Source organism: Geotrypetes seraphini, chromosome 2 (assembly GCF_902459505.1).
Source record: "Geotrypetes seraphini chromosome 2, aGeoSer1.1, whole genome shotgun sequence".
In the NCBI taxonomy this organism is placed as follows: domain Eukaryota; kingdom Metazoa; phylum Chordata; class Amphibia; order Gymnophiona; family Dermophiidae; genus Geotrypetes; species Geotrypetes seraphini.
Window position 1 is genome coordinate 398,812,420 of NC_047085.1, and position 21,274 is coordinate 398,833,693.

General features: G+C 41.0%; 1 protein-coding gene across 4 annotated transcripts in view; it reads right to left on the reverse strand.

Annotated features, from left to right (window-relative positions):
* ABCB5 (ATP binding cassette subfamily B member 5) overlaps nucleotides 1-21,274 on the reverse strand; it is a 144,631-nt gene that overhangs the window by 73,825 nt on the left and 49,532 nt on the right. For all 4 annotated transcript variants that reach the window (XR_004538110.1, XM_033930910.1, XM_033930908.1 and 1 more), the window contains 6 exons: nucleotides 18,037-18,147; nucleotides 13,430-13,555; nucleotides 10,540-10,743; nucleotides 8,586-8,756; nucleotides 3,661-3,822; nucleotides 1,126-1,281 (listed from right to left, as the gene is read on the reverse strand). Coding sequence is in view for 3 of the 4 variants with exons in the window: in XM_033930910.1 (XP_033786801.1) it covers nucleotides 1,126-1,281; nucleotides 3,661-3,822; nucleotides 8,586-8,756; nucleotides 10,540-10,743; nucleotides 13,430-13,555; nucleotides 18,037-18,147 (930 nt within the window). In the remaining variant the exon portion in view is untranslated. The remainder of the gene's footprint in view (nucleotides 1-1,125; nucleotides 1,282-3,660; nucleotides 3,823-8,585; nucleotides 8,757-10,539; nucleotides 10,744-13,429; nucleotides 13,556-18,036; nucleotides 18,148-21,274) is intronic.

The following is a 21,274-nucleotide window of genomic DNA, read 5'->3' on the forward strand; positions in this document are numbered from 1 at the left end:
ACAGCAGATATAAATTCTCAAAACTGACACATTTTGATCACTAAATTGTCTGGTGATTTCATGAGTCTCTGGTTGCACTTCCTTCTGACTATGGGGCATCCAATATTTCTTTCTTTCTGCCTCCTACATGCCTCATCTCCTCCAGACCTCATTCCCTTCCACAACCAACATCTCTCTCTGTCCCTCCATGAATCCAACTTTTCTTCCTCTCTTCTCCACCCCTATTGGCAACATTTCTCCCTCTCTCATCCCCCGGATCATGTGCAGCATTTTTCACCATTGCCCACCAGTCTCATGCCCATTTATCCTTCTATCACCTCTCTCCAACACCATGCCACATCTCTCCCTCTATCACTGTGTCCAATATTCCTCCACCAAGCATCCCCTTCAATCTGTCCCTCTGTTCCCTCTCCACCAGCATATCCAACATTTCTCCCTCTCATCCTTCTCGCCCTATGCATCTCTACCTCTTTTCTTTCTATGCCTAATTTTCCTTTCTTCCTTTCCCCATGTGCGCCATCTCTTTCCCTCTCACTCACAATTCTCCCTTTCTATTCCCTCCCTCCTATGTACCAAGTTAGTGCCCCCTTTCTCCCTCCCTTCTGTGTCCCATGTTCATGTCCTGTCTCTTCCTTTTCTGTGTCATTTGTGCCCTTCTCCCCCTCCCTGCCTTCCAGCCTTTATCCCAAAATCATGCTCCTCCCATGTCCCAACGCGCTCCTCTCACCCCCTTTCTCCCTTTGTCCCAGAAAGATCATGTCCCCTTACTTATTCGAGCTGCACTCGCTCCTTCTGCCTTCAGTGGCTCTTATTGCAGGCAGCGGTTCACACACTGCATGTGGCTGACCCACAAGCCTTCCCTCCGACATCAGCTCTGAGAAATACTGTTTTACAGTGATTGCTATTTAATAAAATTCTGAGTAAATCATGCATAGGTCTAAAGCCCTATTCGACACAGACAACCAACTCCTGAGATGGCTCAAATATCTACCTTGCCACATAACAAAATAGGGATAGGCTTGCAAATTTCACATAGCAAGATACAGATATGAGTTACAATATGTTCTCATTTTGTGAGAAAAATTATTCTTGAGGAAATCTAGGAACACATTTTGCACTGCTTACTTCTTCGCTCTTGATTTCTTCTTCTTCATCCTTTTCTGTCACACGTTTTATGCTTAATTTCTTCAAAAGCAATCCATTTATTGGAGATGCCGCCTTCTGTTCATCCAAATCAAGGGTGATGACTGAGTGCTCCTTATTATTTTCTATAGCTATAGACTAAACACAGCATAAGCACAACATTAGATCATCGCATATTGCTCAAGAATTATTTCATACGGTCTAACCGTACTGCAGTGCAGTATCATTACAAACTGTAATCCCTACTCTAATTCTACAAATGGTGCAGCATCCCATTGTCTGAAAGAGGACCTTTAGCTTTCTTCTACTCATGGCCATTGACAGTACATGTTTGTTTATGTTTATTAGGTGTCTTAATATACTGCCCTTCCAACTGGCAATCAGAGCTGTTTAGATTCTACTGTAGGTATAAGATAGGATAGAAAGGGACAACAATTTCATGGTCAGGAAAGGCAGATAGTGAAGGAAGAAGGAAAAGGGAGGGTAGATTAGAAGTTGAAGGAATTAGGGGTTGCTGCCTGCTCCAGTCACTGGGGTTACTGCTGTATTTCAGCCACCATTCCAGGGAAGGCAGGGGAAAAAGATATATCTTTCGTTAGGCCTTAAATCTGGAATAAAATAACTCACTACGAAGTGAGAGGGATAGGGAGTTCCAAACAGAGTGAGACACAGAAGAAAGCTTTCTGTCTGGTTGAGGCAAATTGGGAGCAAAAAACATAGGGGATGCCAAGCTGGTGTTCAGTTCCAAATCAAAGGATTCTGATGGGGATATAGGGTGAGATGGCAGAGGTAAGGAAAGGGGGTGGGGGTGGGGAAGACGGATACAGAGTACATTTTAGATCAAGATGAGGAGCTTGTGTTATATGCTAAAAGGACTCAGTAGCCAGTGATAGGTATGAAAGAGAGAGGTTATAATGTCAACAAGGTTGACCCTTGCTAGTCCAATGGATGTTTTGGACTGTCTGTAAGCATTTTAGAAGATTAGACTGGAGTCCATCATAAACTGAATTACAGTAATCTAGTCTGCTCGTGACAAAGGCACAGAGAAGTTTAGCACAAGCCAAATCATCTAGACAGCTACAAACTGAACAAATGAGTCTTAATGCATTACAACACAATTTTGAAACTGTGAAAACTTGAATCTAGAATAATAGTTGATAGTTCAAGTACACTTCAAGGTAACAAAAGGAGTAAACAAAAATCAATGGGAAGAAATCAATGGGCTGCAAAAGATGAGGGCGGTTATAGCCTTATTGGGATTCAGAACAAGATGATGAAAATATAACCAGGGTTAGACTATAGAAAGGTAGGATTAGATAGTGGAAAGATTAAGGTTATCTCGGTCTTGTGGGGAGATTAGAAGAATATTGTCAGAGTAAAAGTAGTCAGTGGGGAGAGTGTGGCGCAGTGGTCAAAACTACAGCCTCAGCACCCTGGGGTTGTGGGTTTAAACCCACGCTGCTCCTTGTGACCCTGGGCAAGTCACTTAATCCCCCCATTGTCCCAGGTACATTAGAGAGATTGTGAGCCCACCGGGACAGACAGGTAAAAATGCTTCAGTACCTGAATAAACTCATGTAAACCGGGGACATGGATGATGGGAGGGAAACGGAATTAAGTGGATTTTCAAACATTTTAGAATACCTTCACAGCTGTGTGTTTTACCAGACTTCATAGCTGTTTCCATGAAGCACAGCAGAAGATGAAATGCTTATAAGGACATCCTTAGACTTCAATACCTGCTGTACCCATGAGGTACTCTTGGCCTTGAGAATATTATTTCCTACCTCTTCAATAATTAGCATGATAAATAGATTTCCTGGACCATCCTCAGCTATCCAACATTCAACATCTGATTCTGGAAATCCCTCCCATGATGATTCATCAGATTCCGAAACTACCAAAATCTGCTATCCTACTCTGTTGGAAGCGGCTTTACCTGCTTATTTATTTATTTAAAAAAATTTGTCAACCTAGGCAGAATTACAAAAGTAAGTAAGTTCATGTAAACCTTTTTTTCCCTTCAATTCCTATATTTTAAGTTCTTGTAAACTGTGCCGAGCTCCACATCCGTGGAGATGATGCGGTATATAAACTTAAGGTTTAGTTTAGTTTAGTTTAGGTGCAGTGGGCAGGAGTGAGCTTTCCACATTCCTGCTCCACTGCTAACCCGGTCGGTTGCTGCCGCAGCTGCCCCGAATTCTGGCTTCTTCAGCCACTGAGCGGTACCGAGCAGCAGCGCACTTTGGCACTTCTGCTCGACGCTGAGTGGCTTCCTGAATGGCAATTTGGACATTTCAAGCACATGGATATGCATCTGGGCATTCTGAGATGTTCATATGTTTCGAAAATAAGTGCCATTGAGAATCACTAATAGATAAAAGTATTGCTCAAGCACTGCTAGGACAAAGGAATAAGAAGAATTAGGAGCAAGACAAAAAGAAAGCAACAATGAGCTAAGAAATAGACAAGTTGACATTCTTACAAGACAAACGTTTGAGCAAATCTTCAATTTACCTGTGCTGTGGCAAGGGAATAGTATAGGCCTTTTATCTTCATTAATTCAGAGTGCGTTCCCTTTTCAACCACAGATCCATTCTTTAACGCCACTATCAGATCTGCAGTCCAAATGGTGGAAAGGCGATGAGCTATAACAATAGTAGTGCGACCTTCACTAGCCTGCAAAACAAGGATCAAGATTTATACTGGGATCATTTAATACGAAAAGAACACATGCCAACATATATTTTAAAAAAACAGAACTGATCTCAGGAAGGAAGATATTATAAATGATGATTGTTTTCTAGGTCCAAGCCTATTTACAGTACTAAAGAAATACAGAATTTGATGACACATAAGGACCAAAAGGTCTACTTGTTTGTCTAATGCTTCCCAAACTTTAAGTTCACTTTATCAGTTGAAAATGTGTATGAACCTAGATGACTTCCAAAACAAATTCCCAGAGTTAGGAGGAGGCAAACATCTCTCTAAAAATCTGACTCCCCCCCCCCCCCCCACACACCTACTCTATTGACATTCCTGTCCTAAAACATTTATTATGTTTCTAACATTTGGAAAATTGTGTAATACATAAGAACATAAGAAACGCCTTCACCGAATCAGACCTTTTTGGTCCATCCAGTCCGGTGACCCACACACGCGGAGGCCAAGCCAGGTGTTCCCCGATGAAAACCTGTTTACCCGTATCCATCGATGTGATTTGCAAGAAGGTGTGCATCCAACTTGCCCTTGAAACCCAAAATGGTGGTCTCCGTCACAACCTCCTCCGGGAGAGCATTCCAAGCGTCCACCACTCGCTGCGTGAAACAGAACTTCCTGGTATTGGTCCTGAGCCTGTCGCCTCTCAACTTCAGTCCATGACCTCTTGTCTGATTCACATTTGACAACGTGAATAACGATACTTTTCGCTCTATTTTGTCGAATCCTTTTATTATTTTATAAGTCTCTATCATATCCCCTTGCAGTCTTCTCTTCTCAAGGGTAAATAAGCCCAGTTTTCTGAGGCGTTCTTTGTAGCTCAAATTTTCCATACCTACTACTAGCTTCGTAGCTCGCCTCTGTACCCTCTCCAGCAGGGTCACATCCTTCTTTAGGTAGGGAGACCAGTGCTGGACACAGTACTCCAGGTGTGGTCTGACTATTGCTCTGTAAAGCGGCATTATGACGTCCGCCGATCTACTCGTGATTCCCTTCTTTATCATGCCCAACATCCTATTTGCCTTCTTCGCCGCCAATGCGCACTGTGCCGACGGCTTCAGGGTCCTGTCAATCAGTATCCTCAGATCCCTTTCTTGTTCGCTCTTGCCCAATGTCACACCTAACATTTTATATTCATGTTCCTTGTTTTTCCTTCCCAGGTGTATCACTTTGCATTTCTCTATATTAAACTTCATCTGCCACTTTTCCGCCCATTTCTCTAGCTGGTTCAAATCTCTTTGGAGTTCTTCAATGTCCATTAGTGACCCTACTGTCCGGCATAGTTTCGTGTCATCTGCAAACTTGATTATATTACTCGTTGTTTTCTCTTCCAGGTCATTTATGAAGATATTGAACAAAATGGGCCCAAGAACCGAGCCCTGGGGCACACCGCTTGTCACCTTTTCCCAGTCCGAGAACTTCCCATTTATGCTTACCCTCTGCAATCTGTTCTCCAGCCATCTACCTATCCATCTTAGGATGTCCCCCTTTATTCCATGGCATTCTAGTTTTCTCATAAGCCTTGCATGTGGGACCTTGTCGAATGCTTTCTGAAAGTCCAAGTATATTATGTCCACCGGGTCTCCTCTATCGATGTGTTTGTTCACCTTCTCAAAAAATTGTAGCAAGTTCATCAGACATGACTTTCCCTTCCTGAAGCCGTGTTGACTGGTTCCAACCACATCTATTTAAGTTGACTGCTTTCCTCAATTCCTTCCCTCCAACTGGTCTCTTCTCTCAACTTCCCCTACTCAAGCCAATCTTCTTGGTCACCCTTTCTCACTAACCACTTCATTTTCCCTATCCAAATGTTTACAAAATACTTAGTTCCATAATGATCACCTGCATTTACATGCTCCTTGCAGGGGTAAATTTACAGAATACTAGTGCTTTAGTGGGTAAATGTACACTTACGTGTGTAAGTGCCAGTAGGATGGAGGTGACTTGAACAGGTCTAGAATAAAATATCCCTTTTGGTCATTTTTTTCCCATTTGAAAATCACTGTTGGACATCCTAATTTTGGGCTCTCTTTAGGCCTGCCCAAAACATACACACACCACATACTCTTCGGCAGTTGTGAAGACATTACAGAGTCTGGGATGGATTGTGAATTTTTGAAAGTCACCTACTTACAACACAATCCCTGGAATATCTGGGGGTCTTATTCAACACAGCAAAGGGTGCATGGTAGAAGTCTATGCTACAAAGGAACGTAGGCACCTACTTTTCTTTATAAAATAATGGCATAATCAGTGACATCTAACATTTAGGTATGAATACATGCAAGCCAAAGAACTGGGTGCCTATTTATGGCAAGGAGGCACATAAATTACAGTATTATGTAAGTTATGTGTGTAAGTTATGCATGTAAGTGGGAGCCCCGCCTATGTCCCACCCATGCTCTATCCCATGTACATAAGTAGCTCTTATTGTGCATGTGACCTGAGTAATGAACCTATTAGTGCCAAAAATTAGAAACAAATATAAGAACATATGAGAGGAGTTCCATCCCCTTTATCATCTTGGTCGCTATTCAGTTATATATTTCTTGAGATGTGATCAGAATTGAATGCAATACTCAAGGTGAGGTTGCACCATGAAACGATACAGAGGCATTATAACATTCTTAGTCTTGCTAACCATCCCTTTTTTAATAATTCCTATCATTTTGTTTGCTTTTTTGGCTGCCAATGCTTATTGGGTGGAAGGTTTCATCATATTGTCTACGATGACACTCAGATCTCTTTCTTAGGTACTAACTCCAAAGGTGGACCCTAGCAACTGGTAACTATGATTTGGGATATTCTTCCCAATGTGCATCATATTGAATTTGTCCACGTTAAATTGCATCTGCCATTTGGACACCCACTCTTCCAATTTCCTAAGGTCTTTCTGTGGTTTTTCACAATCTGCAGCTAATAACTTTGAACAGTTTAGTTTCATCTGCAAATTTAATCACCTCACTCATCATTACAATTTCCAGATCATTTATAAATAAGGTACATAGCTCTGGTCCCAGTACAGATACATGTGGCACTCTACTATTTACCCTCCTCTAGTGAGAAAAATGGCCATTAAAGCCTATCCTTTGTTTTCTCCCGATAACCAATACTCAATTCACAATTGAACATTGCCTCCTATCCCATGACTCTTTAATTTTCTCAGGAGCCTCTCAAGACGAACTTGGTCAAATGTCTTCTGAAAATCTAGATACATTACATCAACCAGCTCACCTTTATCCATATGTTGATTCACACCTTCAATCAAGTATTGGCATTAATTAGCAACAATTTAGATTTACACATGCATCTTCCTAAGTGTTATACAAATGTGTGCAACTGGAAAAGCAGCATGACCATGGGCAGGGGCATTCACTAAAGATGCACGTACTATTATATAACTTGGAGGATCCGTGCCTAATTGAGTGCAAGGATTTACACCAGGGTTCAATCCTGAGATAAATCCTTGTGCCTAAAAGTTGGGTGCAGATCCAGGCAGTAGCTGCTGTTCTATACATGGCATTCAACTTGGAGGACTGTATATAGAATAGTGCTCAGTGTGCACCCAAATTTACTGAATTTAGTTTTATATGGGGGAAGCCACTACTTGCCCTAGGATCTGTAGCATGGAATGTTGCTACTATTTGGGATTCCACCAGGTACTTGTGACTTGGATTGCCCACTGTGGATACAGGATGCTGGATTCGATGGATCATTGGTCTGACCCAGTATGACTATTCTTATGTTTTTCTGTAAATTATGCAGGCATTTGTAGAATTGCGCTTAGGCAGTGTACTAACATCCATGTGCATTAGGGTAAACATACAGTACCCATGTATGTTATAGTATTGTAAACATTTACAGACATAATGCTTGCAGAAGTATTAGCATCTTGTTTATAGAACTGCTCATTTACATGTTACAAAGTAACATAGTAAATGACAGCAGATAAAGATCCGGATGGTCCATCCAGTCTGTCCAACCATACACACTATAAATTAACGATTTAAATAAATTGTTCTTTTTCTTAGATATTTCTGGGCCACAAATCCAGAGATCTGCCCGGTACTGTGCTTAGGTTCCATCTACTGGAGTCTCCGTCAAAGCTCACTCCAGCCCATTTAAACCATCCCAGCAGTCAAAGCCCTCCTTATCCCATTCTCAACTGAATGGCCATATAAGGGACACAGACTGGTCTAGTCTGCCCAGTACTGGCCTTGGTTTAATATATGCCCATTATTTTCTGATTAGAAATCCTCGGTGTTTATCCCATGTTTTTTTTTAACTCTATCACCATTTTCCTCTCCACTACCTCCCTCAGGATGACATTCCAGGCATCAACCACCCTCTCTATAAAGAAGAATTTCCTAACATTACTCTTGAGCCTACCACCTCTCAATCTCAAATTATGCCCTCTGGTTTTACCATTTTCCTTTCTCTGGAAAAAATTTTGTTTTATGTTAATACCTTTTAAGTATTTGAATGGCTGAATCATACTCTTATCTCCCCTGTCACGGAAACTTACACTTTTCTCAGAGCAGGTGTAGGGCTTTTGGGGTAAGTTATTTTTTAGAGACACATAGGTCATAGGTTGGCTTTAGAGTATACAACATATGTGCCTTTTCTACCTAGCTGCCTTGCTAGAAAACTACCCTTTAAAAGTAAATATATGATGTAACATGAAAAATACAATCATTCATTCAGTATAGTACCACATTTCTTACTTTTTCCAAGGCAGCCTGAACTATTGATTCACTTTCTGTATCCAGAGCAGATGTGGCTTCATCTAGCAGGAGAATCTTGGGGTTTCGGACCAAAGCTCTGGCTATGGCTATTCTCTGTTTCTGGCCACCACTCAACTGTGCACCTCTTTCTCCTACAAGTGTATTGAATTTCTAAAGAAAATTAAGAGATCTAGAATTAAAATATGGTTTTATATTTATTAAAAGTTGTGAACAATGGCAGCTCAGATAAAATACTTCCACCCCTATCCTTGCCTCCATTCTTCATTTCCTTTTCCCTTCCAAAGTTGTCATTAGTCATATTCTCTCCTTCCAGTTACTCATCATTCCCAACACTGCTGCAATTCCTGCCTGCTCTGTCACCTTGAATCATATGGTGCCTCAAGTCCTGCAATTCTCAGTGATCATCATGAAATAAATAAGTGACTATGGGCACTGCATGACTCAAGCTTCCTAAGGGCCACACAGAACCTTGAGTTGACAGCAGAATGCTGAAATTGCTGCACTTTGTCTCTCCCTACCAAAACAGCTGGAACAGGCATAAGGATGAGAAAGAGAATGAAACAGAACCAGAGTCATGCCCTAGTTACTGATGTGCCATAGCCTAGTACTGGGTTGTGGTTCTCAGTTTGACAAATAGAGCTTCAAACTCATGGCTGCCAAAGACTGGGTTCATTTGCTACTTATCAGCATTATGCAATTATACATGATACCTTATTGGAGATAGTTTATTTATAGAACCATCATTTATTGTTCCACCTTCAATTCTCATCCGGATAATTTCACATCTAAATTCTACTGACCCTCAGAAACACTACCATCGACTCCTATAATTCATTGTCTTAGGCTTTAAGTGTTGTTTATTCATCGGATCCTGATTGTATTAACAGTGCTGTTTAGATATATAAATAGATTAGCTTATGCTTATTAATAGCATGACTTATCTTAAGTATGGTCTTCCTTTCCGAGATAACTTTGCCAACATGTTTCACTAAGAAGATTTTTCAAGGCCATTCATCCCTTAAGAAGCTCAGTGCTACTCCAACCGACCAGTTAACTCATGTGGTGTTTCTGAGGGTCAGTAGAATTTAGATGTGAAATTATCCGTTTGAGAATTGAAGATGGAACAATAAATGATTGTTCTATATATAAACTATATTGATTGTTCTCATTCAAAATCAAATTCCCAAAACTGGTGCTTTATTAACCTTATTGGAGATGACATATGCTCAGCCTAGTAGTAAATGAAAACAGTTTATAATCTCCAGCCAGATTCCCCTTTTCCTACCTTCCACTGGGCTCCCAATGCTAATTTATTGATTGTGGATTGATTGGTACTCCTGAAGAAAGCTATCTGCCCATGTTGGGTCCTTAATTTTTTAATACTATACGAATATTTCTTACATTGGATGCTTTGATTATGAGTCCATTGTGTTAATAAACCTTTTTGTGTTCATCTGGATACTGGATCTTTTTCCCCACCTTGTTGTGTTTGGTTTTTCCTTCTCTGTGGGACTTTGACCCTTTTCTTGTGACTCATAATAATATGAAACATGGGGCTCCTTTTACTAAGGTGTGGTAGCATTTTTAGCGCGTGCTGCCGATTAGCATTCGCTAACCCCCGCGCTATGTATAAAAATTAATGCGAGCTCAATGGTGGCGTTAGCGTCTAGTGCACGTGGCAATTTAGCGCACGCTAAAACCGCTAGCACAGCTTAGTAATCTGTTCAGCCAAACTCAGTGATGCCATAATGAATAAGTGTCTGCATCACCATTCCATACAGTACCATTGCCATAAAGCACTAAGACTCTTTGGCATGGCTAACTTCAATAAAAGCGACAAAGAAGGGTAAGTTTGAGAGAAATTTAAGCTAAGCTTGAGAGAAATCTATTGAAAATCTACCTTGAAATTCTCCATGTTGGGTTATAAACTTACATCAGGTAGTTCCATGATAAAATCATAAGCGTTTGCTTCTTTTGCCGCTTTCTCAATTTCTTCATCACTTGCATCTTCTCGCCCATACCTTATATTGTTTTTAATTGTTGTCCCAAATAAAACAGGCTCTTGACTGACCACACCAATAAGTTCTCTGTGATGCTTTAAATTAAGGGTCCTTATATCATGGCCATCCAATGTTATCTATTGATAGAAGCAACACCAATTATTTCACCATGAAGATACAGTGATTAGGGAAAAATTGGAAGTTTTTGATTTAGCTCCTATGTCTTTCGGTAGCAACTCATAGAAATTTATATTCAGGTATAATTGATATTCTTTTTTCCTGGGGGGGGGGGGGGTTATAGTCTAAAAGCTTACTATTTGTTGCTAATAAACAGGGTAGGAAAAACTCCTACCCAATTAACTAGTGCTGACTGGGTCACCAGAGGATCAGCAGTACATAACTGGATAGGACTCCTAAATATCCTGTCTGACCACCACAGCACTCACCTGTTAGATGGGCAGTTCTATAAAGTGGACATACACAATTAGGTTCCAAGTTCACATGCAAATACCCAGAATACTGGCATATATTTGCATATGTGTGGACATATATGCATAAATGCTAAAATTTCAACTATGTGGTGAAGGTGAAGGTGCCTAAATATAATGGTGTATAGTTTGATGCTGGGCTTACACATGGGTAGAGCCTGAGTACAGTCTGAGTAGGTTGCACTTTTACACACATAAATGGTAAAAGAGCATTGTTTAAGTGCATATTTTAGCAATTTAGGTGTGAGCACTTATACCAGTTCTATGTCTGGCATAAATGCTTGTGCCTTAATTATATGCACATATCTAACCTAATCTACACAAGTATTCTATAAAGGAAAGTTGGCACCTACTTTATAGAATAAGCATTACATGGATTCTTCTTAGCTCCAAATTAGTGGTGTATCTGTTTTAGACATGCCCTCCATGTTAGAGCATTTCAGATTAGAGTCAGCATGGAACTGGGAGTAACTCAGGTAATATCAATATTCAAAATAGTGCAATTTCAGAATAATTATCCAATTAACTTATTGTGTGTTAGGTGCCATGGACTCATGTTTGAGTCCTAGTAACTGATTAATTAAAGATCTAAAAAGAAATTGGTTTTGTGATAGTCCTCTAAGGTCCTTCAGCGTCAACCCCATGGTTGTTTAAAATGTGTTCGGCCATCTGGTTGCAGGTTGTCCTCTTCGTCTAGTTCCTTTGATTTTCCCAAACATGGTGTCCTCCAATGATCTTTCTCTACTGACGGTTTGACAAAAATTAGACAATCATAACTTCATCATTTGGGATTCAAGTGACATAGCCAGTTTGATCACTTCCAGAATTGTTTTCTTAGTTCTTCTGGCAATCCACGGCACACATAAAATCCTTCTCCAGCACCAAAGCTCAAATGAGTCAATGTTCTTTCTGTCTTCTTTTCGTAGTGTCTAGCTTTCACATCTGTAATTGACCACAGAGAAAATGATTTCATGGACAAGTCTGATCTTCATTAGGAGTATTATTTCCTTGCCTTTGAATACTTTGTCAAGAGCCATCATTGAAGGATGACCAAATGCTATTCTGTGGAGCATTTCTTCCATGCCAGTTGTTTACAAAAGAGCCCAGGAGGGTTCATGATCTTTGTCTTATTTATGTTCAGTTCTAATCCGATGTTATGACTTTTGGCTTTGACTTTTCTCAGTAGATACTGCATGTCTTCTTTGCTGCTGGTGATGAGTATTGTATTATCTGCATAGCGCAGGTTGTTTATATTTTGGACACTAACTTTGAAACCAATGCTCTCTTCTTCCAAATTTGCTTTTCTGAAGATGGCTTCACCGTAAATGTTAAACAGGTAAGGTGACAAGATGCATCCTTGCCTGATGCCATGTTTTATTGGAAACCAATCAGTGTTCCCATATTCAGTTCTCACTGCAGCTTCTTGATTTTCATAGAGCCTCTTTATCAGCTGAGTTATGTGTTTGGGTATTCCCATGTGTGCTAGAGTTCTCCATAGTTTATTGTGATCCACACAGTCAAAAGCTTTTCTGTAGTCAATGAAGCAAAAGTATAGAGGCTTTGGCATTCTTTGCTCTTCTCCAATATCCATCTAGCATTGGCAATAATGTCTCTTATTCCTCAACCTTTTCTGAAACAAGCCTGAACTTCAGGTAAGATCTTGTTTAATGTATGATTGTAGCCTTCATTGTATTATTTTCAGCAATATTTTGCTGGTATGTGGAATTAATGCAATCGTTCTGTAGTTGTTATAGTCTTTGGCGTCACCTTTCTTCAATATAGGTAAGAACAGTGATCTTCTCCAATCGGTTAACCATGTTTTTTCCTTCCAAATATGTTGACCCAGTCAAGTGAGGGCCATGATGGCACTTTCTGAGACTTTGATTAATTCAGTTGGAATGCCGTTGACACCAGGTGACTTGTTTTTCAATAAAACTTTAATTGCTTTATCGAAAAACAAGTCACCTGCATTCACGGTATTCCAATTAACTTAGTACAGTCTCTGAATGTTGGCGATACTCTGGCAACTCCCAACAGGCCGCTGAACACTCAGAAATTCAGTGCTAGTATCCAGCTAGGGACCAGTGCTAACTATCCAAGTCTAATTCAGCTGGCAGCAACCAGCATTTAGAGAAACACTGACCACCACCAGCTGAATATTGTCCCCTAAGTTTGTAACTGAGGCAATGGAAGATTAAGTGACTTCCCCAAGGAGCAGCAGTGGGATTTGAACTCGGTTTCTTTGGTTCTTATCCCACTTCTTTAACAATTATGCTACTCCTTCATAGGTAGTTATTTAGTAATTTTGGTAGATTGATATGAAATTTATTCTCACCATGCCCTGTTGTGGATCATATAATCTCTGTAATAGCTGAACTGTTGTACTTTTTCCACATCCACTGCTTCCAACCAGTGCAACTGTTTGCCCACATTTAACCTGCAGACTAAGATCATTTAAGACCTGGAAGCAGAAAAAAGTAAATGCTGAATGCAATTTTATTCCTAAAAGCTAATCTTTGCAGATGTTGCCATTTGAAGGCATGATATGGCACCTAGGGCCCCTTTTTCAAAGCTGCGGTAGCCAGTCCCAGCGCAGCAAATGTGATGCAGCCCATAGGAATTGAATGGGACGCATCACATTTTCCATGCAGAACTGTGGCTTTGAAAAAGGAGCCCCTAGGCCAGACATGGGCAACTCCGGTCCTCGAGGGCCAGAATCCAATTGGGTTTTCAGGATTTCCCTAATGAATATGCAAGAGATCTGCCTACATGCACTGCTTTCAATGCATATTCATTGGGGAAATCCTGAAAACCCAATTGCCCTCGAGGACCAGAGTTGCCCATGTCTGCCCTAGGCTCTTATTTTAAAAACATCTCCATTTACACATCAAAATCCATTGACTATTCCCTCATTAAGATACATTTACACTATGAGAACCAGTATTTTTTCAGTTACGGCTAATACACTCTGGAATGCGGCATCTAGCCATTTATGAGAGCTTGCATCCCTTGACAAATTCAAAGCTAGTTTAAAAGCATTCCTTTTTAAAAACCCGTATGGTCGTCCTTTTAAGGACATGCTAAGGTAGTTTATGTGCTTTCTTAATCCAAGCCCCTCTGGCTGATGTACCTGCTTCCCCCCCCCTTTGTTTTTTTCCTTCCCGTTCTTTTACTATCTAAATATTGTAGTTCTCCCCAGTTTCCTTTTGTACTAGTAAGTCATTGTTTGCCAGTTGGTATTTTTATTGCTGTACTGATAATTATTTTCAATGTCTTTTTTATACTCTGTAAAACCGCTTTGATATTTGATAAGGAGGTATATGAAATTTTTTTTAATAATCTTTAATGATTTTCAAACTTTGATAGTGCAATACAATTAATTGAACATAAAATACTACTATTAACTACCTACACTATTAACTACATAAATAATACATAAAACAATCATTTCCTCCCATCCGCCTCCCAGTTATTAATACAATAATACACATGATGTGATTACAATATTATAATTAAGTAATTTAAATCCTCAAAATACATTTCCCTCCCTCCACCCATCCACCCTCCCTGGATGTGTAAGGAAAGCTAAGAAAAGGAAAAACACATGACCCTTATTGCGATGCAACAAATGTAGTCAATGGACTCCACACTTTTAATCTAATATAATAAAACCCTAAGCCGCGCATGCGCACTCCCACCTGCGTGCTCCCGTTTTCCATGCGCTGTAGGGCATGCGCGCAAATCTCTCTCTTTTTCCCCGAGGCGGATGTCAGCTGCGGCAGCTCTCGACAGCTGCAGGCTGCGGCGGGCGAGCACAGAGCATGGAGCCACCAGCAGCGGGTGGCGGTCAGCCCGAGAAACCCCTGACCTACAGGCCGGGCCGAAGTTTAAAGTAGTGAGAGTAGGAAGGGCAGGAGAAGCTAGACTGGGAAAAAATGATGATGCACAGGGAAATGGAGGGAGAGGAAATGCTGCGGCTGCTGCACATGGAAGTAGGGAAGGAGATAGGAAGAAAGACACAGGGGCAGGGAGAGAGACAGAAAGACAGACAGACAAAGGTGGCCAGGGAGGGAGAGAGATAGAAAGAAAGAAAAAGACAGGGGTAGGGAGAGAAACAGAAAGAAAGACAGACATATATTCTAGCACCAGCAGGAGGAAGGGAGACAGAAAGAAAAGAAGAAAGACACAGGGACAGGGAGAGACACAGAAAGATAGACAGACAAAGGGGGCCAGAGAGAGAGACAGACAGAAAGAAAGACAGCAGGACAGAGAGAGAGACAGAAATAAAGACAGACAGACATATATTCTAGCACCCGTTAATGTAATAGGCTAAAATACTAGCTTTTAATAAACTTGAAACTTAAACCTAGATTGCAAACATGTGCAAACAGTGATTACAGAGTTACCATTTGCAAAAGGAGATCTGCATCACACAGATATCTGTACTACATCTGTACACTGCTTTCATTGTATGCTAATAGATCTCATGCATAATCATTGGGGAAATCCTGAAAACCCGACTGGATTGCAGCCCCCGAGGAGGGACTTTGACACCCCTGAACTAGTTGAAGTTGTTGTTTGCAGCGGTCAACAACATGCTCCTCGTGACCCCGTCGGCTCTCCCTCTGATGTCACTTCCTAGGTGCGGCGTCCGGAAATGATGTCAGCAGGAGAGCTGACAGGGTCATGAAAAGCACGTTGTTGACCACCGTGGACAACAACTTCAACCAGCGGTATGGGGGAAAGGGGCATACGCATGGAGGGGAGGAATGGGAAGAGGCGGGGGAATTGCAGAAAGGAGGAGGAGGGGTGCCGGCACCCCCACCAATATGATGCTAGAAGTGAACCTCCCCCTTGTACCCCCATACTCAGCCACTGAGAAGTGGCATCTTAAGAGGTACATGTGCTCTACCACACTTTTCTTTACCCAAACAAACTACCGCTAAGGGAATTTTTACGCACATCTATAAATGAGTCTCCTCAAACAAAACTGTTGCACATCATAGAGCCTCTTTAATCATTTTTTCCATGCCTCAGAAGGTACACAACATGGCATTTAATCTTGTTCTAAGGTATTGGCATAATTATATGGAAGGCTGACCCCCTAGTGGTAGCACCCGAAAACTACTACTAGGGGTCAGCACTGCCATTTTGAGACCTGGAGCCAACAGAGGCTCATCCCACTAGACACCAGAGATCACCCAGAGGTGAAGCAGGTACTGGGGACAGAGTGCAGAGGTCAGACTGGGAAGCATAAAGGATTGGAGCAGAGTAGGGGAGGGGGAATCAGATAATAGGAGCCATATCAGGAAGCTGGGGGGATTAGAAGAGAGTGTGTGTGGGGGGGGATTGGAGAAGAGATGAGATTTGAAAGCAGGAGAAGCTCAGAACTGAACGGAAGAATCATGGGAGGAGGCAGAGATTTTATGTGGGTCCTGTCTGAATGTTAGCTGGTACCCATATAAGTGCCAGTGGCCAGTACATGTCCAGTCATAAGGGAGAGTGTGGCGCAGTGGTTAGAGCTACAGCCTCAGCACCCTGAGATTGTGGGTTCAAAACCCATGCTGCTCCTTGTGACCCTGGGCAAGTCACTTAATCCCCCCAGTGCCCCAGGTACATTAGATAGATTGTGAGCCCGCCAGCATAGACAGGGGAAAATGCTTGAATACCTGAATAAATTCATGTAAACTGTTCTGAGCTCCTTTGGGAGAACGGTATAGAAAAGTGAATATTCAATGTCAGTGCATGGGTGTGGCCTGGCATTGAAAATCTGGATCTAATTTAGTAGGAGATGGCCAGTGCCTATAAAATGATGACCACTGCTAGCTGAATATTGACTGGTATGAGATCTGTTGTGTAGTTCATGTAGACATTTACACTGTGGTGTTTTATGCGTCATTTTATATATATATATACAGGGCCGGATTTTCCTATAGGCTAACTAGGCTTCAGCCTAGGGCCTCAAGATCAAGAGGGGCCTACATTCAAATTGTTAGCAAAATTAAAATTACATTATTCAAAAAACAGTGAACACTAAAACACTGAACCGAACATAAGGAGAAATTCTACGCTTCGGGATCGGAACCGGCTCCGGCCGCAACGGGGCGCCGACTCGGCTTCTCCCTTTCTTTTTCTTGCCCTGGGAGGAGGATCGGGGAGGGAAAGACGTCAGTCCGGAAACAACTGGGCAAAGCCCAGCCCCACGGGGAGAGAGGTAAAACGTGGATCCATCAGGACAGGGCGGCCCAGACTGGCATCGGAGGGTGGGAGGGTGGGGGGGTTTAATGGAAGGCAGGCAGGATGGCATGGGGGGATGTTCAATGGAAGGGGGATGGGAGGCAGGCGGGCATCGGAGGGGGGTGAGGTGAGGAAGGACGCAATGGGGGCACTATGGACATAGGAAGGGGCAATGTTGTGTGTTATGTTTGATTAGTTATTGTTACAAGTAGTATATATGGTGCTGAGAATAAATGTCCAAATAAGCGTTCTCGACTTTTTTTTATTTATTATCCGTGTCACATTTTTTATAAAGGTTAGTACCAATAACAACATGTTTCATTTAACATATTGATATATATCACAGTAATGATGTATTTTATTATCTCTCATGTAATTTACAAACTTAAAAATGGGAGGTGAAAGGGCCTCATAAGTGGAATAGCCTAGGGCCTCTTTTCATCTGAATCCGGCCCTGTATATATATATATATATATATATATATATATATATTTATTTTTTTTTTTTAAATAACTGGCAAGAATGATATAAATCCTGTTGCTTTTGTGCTGAAAATGAAATAGAAAGCATACATCCATCTCATCACCTCCTGATAGATCTATCATAATCATAATAAAATGTCATCTCACACTTATGGTAATATCTGAAACTTTTATGCTAATGATCCAAAAACCAACAAAGGAGGAAGTAAGGTTTGTTCTGTACCTGAACATCTGGTCTTGAGGGATAACAAAAGTGCACATTCTTAAATTCCACTGTTCCCTTTACAAAATCAAGTTTATGTCCATCCACTGCAAAACTGTCTATATAAGGTTTCTAGAAAGAAAACCAGAAAGAATAGCAGTAAACAGTACTGTAGCAATAAAGCTGTGAGCCATGAACAAGAAATCATTAGTCATGATTTTCATTTCAGCTAACTTCTATTTGGTAGATTTGATATTTTTCTGCATGGGGGAAGGGGACACACAGAATTGCCCTAGCAGTCCATTTTGCCTAGATCAGTGGTTCCCAACCCCGTCCTGGAGGTCCACCAGCCAGTCAGGTTTTCAGGATAGCCTTAATGAATATGCATGAGAGAGATTTGCATGTAATGGAGTGACAGGTATGCAAATCTGTTCCATGCATATTCATTAAGGCTATCCTGAAAACCTGACTGGCTGGTGGACCTCCAGGACAGGGTTGGGAACCACTTGTCTAGATGGTTTGTATTTGTGAGTGGATAAAGGTTTGATGCAGCATCTGCATATCTCATCTCCTGGGCAAACTATTAGCCAAAAAAAAGGGGCAGTGGTGATTAAACATCATTATTCTCCCCCCAAAAAACTCTGTGTATAAATATAGTCACTGTGCATATATAATCAAAACTTATTCATCACTTCCTAACAAATCTTTGCAAACAGCTGGCAACTAAAGGTGGAAAGAGGAAGAGCCTCAGAAATTATCAGGGTTAACTATTTATATCCAGTACTCCTTCTTTCGATCATCAGCATAAAAACCTCCTTCTTTCCACTTTAAACGTCTTGAATGTCGCACTTTGAACCACAGGGAATATCATTGTATCAATCAGTTCACACAGCTGCACAGGAAAAGAAAGCAGGTCTTAGCACCAGTGTTTTAAGGAAATCTGGACTCACACACATGGGGGTGTGAGTTAGAGAACAACACGGAGACAAATTTTTCCCTGTCCCCGCAGGAATCATTTTCCCGTCCTGTGCCGGCAAATTCTTTTCCTGTCCCTGCCCCATTCTTGAAAGCTCTGTCCTCATCTGCACAAGCCTCAAACACTTTAAAAACATAAGTGTTCGAGGCTCGTGTGGTTAAGGCAGAGCTTAAAGGAACGGGGCAGGACAGCGACAAAGCTTGCGGCGATGGGAAAATTGAGTTCTTGCGGGGATAAATTTGTCCCCATGTCATTCTCTAGTGTGAGTATGGTTTCAGTGAAGGTCCTGATGAGGGGATTTGTAGGAGAGATGTACCAGCTAGTCATCTTTGCCATTTTTTGTGTATAAGAAAGAATTTTATGGGAAGGGTTGAATGTTGCAGTCCTTTCTGTTGTCATAGAATCATAGCAGAGCGAGTGTACTCTCCATCTCCATTAAGAAAAAAACCAAAATCAACCCACAACTTCTGTCAAATCATATTTTAATTCTGCAATGAAAATTAAAAAAACTAAAAGTAACTTGATGACAGAAAAAGATCACAAGGCCCACTTAGTGATGCTTTATGAACCACATTATTGATTTTCTGAATGTATAAAACCCAGTGGAGGATACGGAAAAAGTAACAATGCTATTAGAAATATTTGTTCCAATATGGGACTGTAATAGGAGATCTTCAAGAAATAATTAGAGCTAAAAGCTTCTTTGTTCTTTAGAAACATCATCTCAAGGGCACATAAAAAGGCTTTGAGCAGAAAATCAATATTTGTGTGTAGCTACAAACAGGCTAGTAAGGTATAGAGTGCATCACAGAAACAAAAAAAGGCCATTGTTGAGGATCAGAGGATAGGAAGAAATATCAGAAAGCGCCACAGATCTGTCAGTCAATTTTGAAATAAACATCATTAACTCAACATTTAAAGATTTTTTTGCAATTTTGGAAAGAAAAAAAAAAAACCCCAAGAGAAAAAGACCTTGCAAGTGAAAGCTGTGATTTTTTAATTTGAGGGGAGAGGGAAGGGTGGGATCTGGCAGATGAAATTTAATGTGGACAAATGCAAAGTGATGCACATTGGGAAGAATAACCTGAATCACAGTTATTCGGTACTAGGGTCCATCTTGGGAGTTAGCGCCCAAGAAAAAGATCTGGGTATCATTATAGATAATACGATGAAATCTTCCGCCCAATGTGTGGCAGCGGCCAAAAAAGCAAACAGGATGCTGGGAATTATTTAAAAAGGGATGGTTAACAAGACTAAGAATGTTATAATGCCCCTGTATCGCTCCATGGTGCAACCTCATTTGGAGTAATGCGTTCATTTCTGGACTCCTTATCTCAAGAAAGATATAGTGGCACTAGAAAAGGTTCAAAGAAGAGCGACCAAGATGGTAAAGGGGTTGGAAATCTTCTCGTATGAGGAAAGACTAAAACGGTTAGGGCTCTTCAGCTTGAGAAAGAGACGGCTAAGGGGAGATACAACTGAAGTCTACAAAATCCTGAGTGGAGTAGAATAGGTACAAGTGGATCGATTTTTCACTCCATCAAAAATTACAAAGACTAGGGAACATTCAATGAAGTTACAGGAAAATACTTTTAAAACCAATAGGAGGAAATATTTTTTCACTCAGAGAATAGTTAAGCTCTGAAAAGCATTGCCAGAGGATGTGATAAGAGCGGATAGCGTAGCTGGTTTTAAGAAAGGTTTGGACAAGTTCCTGGGGGAAAAGTCCATAGTCTGTTATTGAGAAAGACATGGAGGAAGCCACTGCTTGCCCCTGTATTGGTAGCATAGTGCTACATCTTGGGTTTTGGCCAGGTACTAATGACCTGGATTGGCCACCGTGAGAATGGGCTACTGGACTTGATGGACCATTTGTCTGACCCAGTAAGGCTATTCTTATGTTCTTAAGTTCTAAAATAACAGCACTTAAGTAGTTGCAGACGATCCCTATTATCTACTATCTTTTTTTTTCCATTTCAGAAGCACCAATTCAAAACTATGGGCCCCTTTTACAAAGCCAAAGTAGTGAGTCCCAGTGCAGCAAAACAGTCCATAGGAATTTAAAGGGTTACATTGCATTTGCCATGTAGGAATCGCTTCCATAGCTTTATAGAAGGGTCCCTATGCTATCATTGTAAAGGAAGAAAAAATTAGTGACTTGCTATATTGTTTTGTGTTGTTTTCTAATCCAAAATGAATTTTTAGAAACTTGAAAAATTCAGCTTTTATGAATTTTTTCCTTATTAGCAGGTGCCAAAGCTCTTAAGCACATGCTGTTAGCAA